Source organism: Lucilia cuprina, chromosome 5 (assembly GCF_022045245.1).
Source record: "Lucilia cuprina isolate Lc7/37 chromosome 5, ASM2204524v1, whole genome shotgun sequence".
NCBI classification, from domain to species: domain Eukaryota; kingdom Metazoa; phylum Arthropoda; class Insecta; order Diptera; family Calliphoridae; genus Lucilia; species Lucilia cuprina.
This window is the reverse complement of record NC_060953.1, coordinates 47,999,610-48,006,691: the sequence shown is the minus strand read 5'-3', so window position 1 is coordinate 48,006,691 and position 7,082 is coordinate 47,999,610. Positions and strand designations below refer to the sequence as shown.

Below are 7,082 nucleotides of genomic sequence, written 5' to 3'. Positions count from 1 at the left end.
AAAATATTTAGAGTCTAACTAAATGAAAAAAGTCGAAAAGTCGACTTTTCGTTTCAACTATAGAACTCTAGTGGATAGTAGCAAAAAATAAAATTCTCAAACTTTCTTTTTTCATTCATAAATCTAAAAACTTTAAAAGATATTATGAAACGGAAAAAAGTTGACAAAAATCCGACTTCTACAACTTTCTCAGAATCAACTTTTTGGCGAAAAAGTCGAAATCCAATAACATGTTAAAAAGAAGTTGTAAAATATATTTTTTAGTTAAATTAATTAGTTAAATATATAAAATATATTCTTTGAAGAAAACTTTCAAATTTAACTGTCAAATACTTATAACAATTTAATTCACTATAGCTTTTAAAAGTATTAACAACACAATCACAATAGCAAAAGTAACCATAGTCACCTTTATGTTTATAATAAGCAAAAAGTGTATTTATATATACATTAATAAATAATTGTTTAAAAATAATTAAAAATTGACAAATATATTTTAGTTTCATTAAAAATTATATTTAGAAAAATTAACAATAGTAAGTTTATTGTTATGCAGAATTTATAAACATATATTCATTGAACATCAAAGTAATCATTTGTTTAACACCAAAAACTACAACACTAACCGCATGAGCTAAATGTCATTTTGCTGTATGTGTTTACGTAAATTTTAATGCAGAATAATTTTTAAAGATTTTTATTTCTAATTCACTTAAAACTTAAAATAAAACTATAAAAATGAATCAAGCCGAAGTGACCAAATTAATGTCACAATTGCGTTTTGCAGTAAGACCCAAAAAACGTAACCTGAGAAATGCCGATGGTCCCGAGGGACGACTAATGAAGTTAAGAAAAACAGTAACAGCTCTTGTCAAAAATGAACGTATAGAATTGTATCACAATCGTGCCGATGAGGCCAGAGGATATGTGGAACTGGTAAGAAGATTACCATAAAGAAGATGTTATCTTATAATACATATGTTTTCATTTATTTTTTGCAGCTAATATCTGATGCCATACGTTATGGCGATCGCCATAAGGCCACCATGGAGTTGGCCGATTTTTGGTTATTGGAAAAACAATTGGTTCATAAATTATTCAAAGTTCTGGCACCACGTTATGAAAACAGTAACGTTTCCTATACACGCATGTACAAGGCTCCCCGTGACTATCCAGGCATGTACTATCAAAAAGCTGTTTTGGAATTGAGAGGCAATCCCTATCCTTCGCTATTACCCGATTTCTCACAAAATCGTAATTTCATTCATAATGTTCTATTGGATGAGGCTCGCAAAGATTACAGACGTGAGAAATTGGCAGATTTAGCTACGAAAATGGCTAATGCTTCTGAGGAGGCGCCAAAGGAACAGATAAAAGATTCTAAGCCGGTTGTGGAAGAGAAGAAAGAATAGTTCAGAGTGTTGTATTTTTTTAGTAATTTCTTAGTTATTTTTCTTTAAGAAAAGCTTTAAATTTTTATTTGTTAAGAGAGTGTAATGGAAGAAATATAAAGTGTAAAAATTGAAGACGAAGACCATTATTTTAAGTGCAATTTTTTCGAAATAATTTCGATAATTTTTTTACTTTTATCGAAAATTTTTGATAAATTTTCTTTTAAAAAAAAAAATTTAAACTTTTCATAGAGGATTTTCCATAAATTTCTTGTTTTATAGCAAATTTTCGATATTTTTCGTTTCTTTTAGAAAATTTTTATAGAAAACGATTGATATTTTTTTTTTAATTTTTTACAAATTTTCGTTTGTAGAGAAAATTTTCGATAAATTCCCTTTAAAAAAAAAAAATTGGATAATTTTTTTTTTTTTTGTAAAGAAAATTTTTGATACATTTTTTTTTTGCATGTTCGTTAAATAATTTTTATAGAAAATTTTTGATAAATTAAAATTTAAATAAAGAAAATTTTCAATAAACATTCTTTTGTATAGAGAGTTGAATAATTTTTCTTTTCTAGAGAAAATTTTCGATATATTTACTTTTTATAAAAAAAATGTTTAATAAATTTCGATAAGTTTGTTTATCGAAAATTTTAGATAAATTTTCTTTTTACACTTTTTTATATAAAATAAATTTTCTGTTTCATGGAAAATTTTTGAAAGTTTTTCTAAAAATTTTCAATAAATATTCTTTTGTATAGAAAGTTTTCGATAAATATTCTTTTGTATAGAAAGTTTTCGATAAATTTTCTTTGTCATAGAAAATTTTCGATAAATTTTACTTATAGAAAAGATTCGAAAAACTGTCATATTTTTTGTGAAAAATTTCAAAAATTTTTTGTAGAAAAATTGAATAAATTTATCCAAATTCAATAATTAATTAATTTTAATTTTATAGAAAATAATTTTTTATTTATTCATTTTTGATCAAAGCTCTTATGGGCCAAATGATTAAAGAAATTTCTTAAATGGAGGAAATTTACATTATAATAGAAATATTAATTAATAATTTTAACTTTTTGTAGAAAATTTTCGACAAATTATATTATAAATTAATTTAACTTGTATAGTTAATTTTATAGTAATTTTATTGTAAATCTTCCATTTCCCTTTACATTTTCTTTTGATAAAATATATAAAATATTAATACTTTTATTACAAATAACTTCTTTTCTCTACGTGTATTTTTAGTTTACCACTCACAATATTCAAACATCTGACTTTTGCTTACGCAGAACAACTCTGTCTTTAAAACAGCTGGTTTATCATGCTATTGTAAATGAATGTACCAATTTGCCACCAAATATTCGGCTTTAAACCGACTAAACATAGCCGCCGAACAAAATGTCAAAACCACCGCCGTCGAAAATCTTTCAGCTTAATACGGCTTACAACTTTGGCATATTATATATAATTTACAGAATACATTCGCTAAATTTATGGAATTTTACAATATAAAATTAATTTGTTTTCATTTAAGCATGTTTTCTTTTATATAATAAGCCGCTCATTGAATTTTGCTCGGTGTAAAACTTTGCTCAACGTTGTACATGCTTCACCTCAGATATTTTCATGTTTTTACGAGAGCCTAATTCAAACCTACTGCCAAATGAAAATCTGCTTAAAATTTTTGGCGCCAAACTGTTTTCTGCTTTTTATTTGCAAAAAAATTTGTTGTGGTGTGTGTGTAAAAATCTAAAAAGACAGAAATAATATTCTTTAAATTGGATCCGGTACTAACCACGGTGGGTAAGGTCACCTACAGAAAATGACTAACGTGCATAACTAACATAAAATTACCAGTGTAGCTATAAAATATCAATTGAAATCTCTATAGGCCATAATTGACTCTGCCCCCCCATATAAGGTCACCTTCAATAATTGATTTTAACGGTTTTTACGGACTTAATAATACGTCAAAAAATGTATAGTTAATACATCATTCCAAAAGTTTAGCATTATGATAGAATTATAGTAGAATTAAAATAAATAATTTATATTATGGAGATCTTGGTCCACAATTGACCCAATTCCTCATTGAAGTTCATATTCCTAAAATCACGCTAACATTCTTATTAATCTAATGATCAAAGTCCATGTATATGACCACTGCCGAAATTTGCTTCTTTACAACATATGTATGTTTTGCTGATGGATATATAAGATTCGACATAGCCGAAAATGACACTCTTAAAGCGGGTTTTACTGACAAAGATAATCTACATTCTTTGTTTAAACCCACCACACGAGAAGATGCGAAAATGATACGAATTCGTTTGATTAGAAGAACAAAGTTATTTGGACAACAATCATATTCGTATTGCGGAATATACCTCCTTCTAGAGGCATTGTGCGGCCAGGGTGAAACCACCAAGTAATACCTCTAGAAGATAAAAAAGAGACCGTGATAGTTAAACAGCATGGTGATAATAAGAAGATTTCTTAATATAAACGTCAGGAAGATATATAAGAGATATGACCCTATTATTATTATTATTATTATTATTATTATTATTATTATTATTATTACTATTATTATTAATCCATATTTTGTGTTTTCAGTAATCAGTTTTTAAATTTTATGAATTAATCAAATTATTATTTTTTACTTTTTTTCCATCCCTGCATAATTTCTCGCACAACTTTTGTGCTTGCTCTATTTTATTGTTATGAATTATATACAAAATCTCTCTTAAAAAGTCTCTCGGATTCCGTTATTATTTAAAATCTTTAAAAATTTTAAAATTAAGCGCATTTTTGAGAACTTAGCCGGCTTACAGTCGATTTTAAACTGCCACCGCCATTAATATTTGTCGGCACAGGACTCTGGTAAACAAGCGTCTTTTTAATAGTGAAAAAAGAAATTAATTTGCTTTTTAAAATAAATTAATTAAACTTAAACAATAAAAATCTAACAAATATGGAAAGTGATAATGAAAGTCTACCCGAGAGCAATGTTTTTTATTTTGAAAGTGATCATTTGGCTCTAAGAGGCAATCGCGACTATACAAATATGTTGCGCACCATTGCAGTTTTAGAGGCTCAAAAAATCCGAGTTCAACAGCACATTGAAGAATTGGCTTTGGCTAAAAAACGTTATCTGGAAGACCCAGAACTGTTTCTTACAAAAATTAAAAATAATGAAGAGATAATCAGTCCTAACTATATGACCATTGCAAGTGTAAGTAAAAATCTTCGGAAGTTTAAAGAACACATTTCTATATGAAACATTTTTTTATTGCCAGATACCCGAAATATCTCATTATGATGATATGCCACCTGAGGAAATAAAAATCAAAGAAGAAACTAACTTGAGCACCTCTACAGAACAGAAAACTGATGTGCAAATTAATAGAGGCCGTGTAGTGGATGAAACTAAACCGGAAACCTTTAATCAACTGTGGACAGTGGAAGAGCAAAAACGTCTAGAAGAACTATTAATCAAATATCCCGAAGAACGTATAGAAATGCATCGTTTTACTAAAATAGCCAAAGCTTTAGGAAACCGTACTGCTCGACAAGTATCCAGTCGTGTTCAAAAGTATTTTCAAAAACTACACAGTGCTGGCATGCCTATACCAGGACGTATACCCAAAAACCGGCGTGTGGGTCATGCCAAATCAAAACATTATTACCGTCCTTCCACATTCTTCCCCTCACACAATGTTCCTGTACACATGTCAGAAGACGATTTCTTTTTGCAGGATTTACACATGCCCTCTACAGATACAAATTCCAATGATTCCAAAGTACGTTCCACATCTCTAGATAATATTAGTGATCTTAAGGCAGAACCCATTAACACGGATGTGCAGCAACAAATTGTTAAATTATTGAAAATCATTAAACAAGAAAAACTTTCCACGCCGGAAGGGTACAATCCTGATCCCTTGGCTGCCAAATGTGAATCCTGTCAATTAACTGCGGTCTCCCGCTTACGATGGCGTTGCAATACCTGTTATTGTTCTTTAAATTTGTGTGCCGATTGTTTAGTTCATCAGCTGGTGCAGCAAAAATTTGATCATTTTTCGCATGATGTTGTGGCTGAAAGTGAAATGTGATTATCTTTTATTTTCTTTGTTAATTCTTTTAGATTGTTTACTAATTTTTACATTTTTTATAGATTAATTAAAAGAAATCAAGAAACAAAATTTTATACTAAATAATGTTCAATTAATAATTTCTACAATCAAGACTCAAGATTTATTACTTCTTATCATAATCACCAAACTCATGACACATTCTTAACTTTATTCAATTTTTCGTCATAATTAGAGAAATTGGTAAGTTCATTAAATTTTCTTTTGTACACTTGACTTCTAAAATCACATTAAAATTTGTATATTGTATTAATGGCATTTATACAATATACAAAACTCTCCCATCTGGAAATAATTTGTACCACTTACGAAGCTTGTGATATATGTAATTTTGCAGTTAAAATATATATGTATTTGTATGTTTATGCAATATATTTTCTATTAACCGAACCTGACAATATATCAAAAAGCTTGATATACTTTTTCAATGATATATAATATGCCCCATTTATTAGCCCTTTAAAAAACAATCTCACAAAAATTATGTTTTATATTTTTTTTAAACTGACGTTCACAAATCCATATCGGCACCGATAAATATAAAAATTGTAGACGATTTTTCAGGTTTTCATATTATGTATAGATATATTTTTATATCTTAATAAATGGTCAGTACGAAATTTATTACAAAAAAAAAAAAGAAACAGTAAGTTACCAAAAAGTCCCCTTTTATGGGTTCTCACTTAGTCCAGACTCTACATACTTAATTTCACGTTTCTAGGTTCAATATTATAGAAATTTCAAAAAGTACCTTATGAAGAACGAAAAAGTACCAAAAGGCCCGCTTTTATGGGTTCCCACTTAATCCAGGCTCTATATAATTAATTTAATGCTTCTAGTTTCAATATTATAGAAAATTAAAAAAGTACCTTTTGTAGAACGAAAAATTACCAAAAAGTACCCTTTTTCTAGGTTCTTACCTAGTCAAGGCCCTACATGCTAAATTTCATGTTTCTAGGTTCAATATTATAGAAAATTCCAAAAGTACCTTTTGTAGAACGGAAAAGTACCAAAAAGTCAGTTTTTCTATGTTCTTACCTAGTCAAGGCCCTACATGCTAAATTTCAAGTTTTTAGGTTCAATATTTTAGAAAATTCAAAAAGTAGAACGAAAAAGTACCGAAAAGTCCCTTTTTGTAAGTTTTTACCAAGTCAAGGCCATTCATGCTAAATTTCATGTTTCTAGGTTTAATATTATATAAAATTCAAAAAGTACCTTTTGTAGAACGAAGAAGTACCAAAAAGATCCCTTTTATATGTTCTGATCTAATCCTGGCTTTCGTCTAATCCGTACTCTACATACTTAATTTCATGCTTCTAAGTTCATTATTATAGAAAACTCAAAAAGTACCTTTTGAAAAGCGAAAAAGCATCATCTCATCTAATTCTGAATCTTCGTACTAAATTTCATGTCCCTTGTTTCAATATTATAGAATATTCCAAAAGTAACTTATGAAATTCTCACCTAATTCAGACTCTACACACTTAATTTCATATCTCTGCGTTCAATATTAAAAAAATTCCAAAAGTAC

The 7,082-nt window shown here is 28.3% G+C and overlaps 2 protein-coding genes across 2 annotated transcripts; both read left to right on the top strand.

The window, feature by feature from the left end:
• Positions 1 to 618: 618 nt before the first annotated feature.
• Positions 619 to 1,532, top strand: LOC111687728 (39S ribosomal protein L17, mitochondrial). The gene is made up of 2 exons (XM_023450201.2): positions 619 to 936; positions 1,002 to 1,532. Exons 1-2 carry the CDS (start codon positions 739 to 741, stop codon positions 1,410 to 1,412), a joined length of 609 nt encoding a protein of 202 aa, XP_023305969.2. The 5' UTR covers positions 619 to 738; the 3' UTR covers positions 1,413 to 1,532.
• Positions 1,533 to 4,225: 2,693 nt separating this feature from the next.
• Positions 4,226 to 5,644, top strand: LOC111687732 (ZZ-type zinc finger-containing protein 3). The gene is made up of 3 exons (XM_046953005.1): positions 4,226 to 4,632; positions 4,697 to 5,508; positions 5,575 to 5,644. The coding sequence occupies exons 1-3, from the start codon at positions 4,372 to 4,374 to the stop codon at positions 5,615 to 5,617; spliced, it is 1,116 nt and encodes a 371-aa protein (XP_046808961.1). The 5' UTR covers positions 4,226 to 4,371; the 3' UTR covers positions 5,618 to 5,644.
• Positions 5,645 to 7,082: the final 1,438 nt, after the last annotated feature.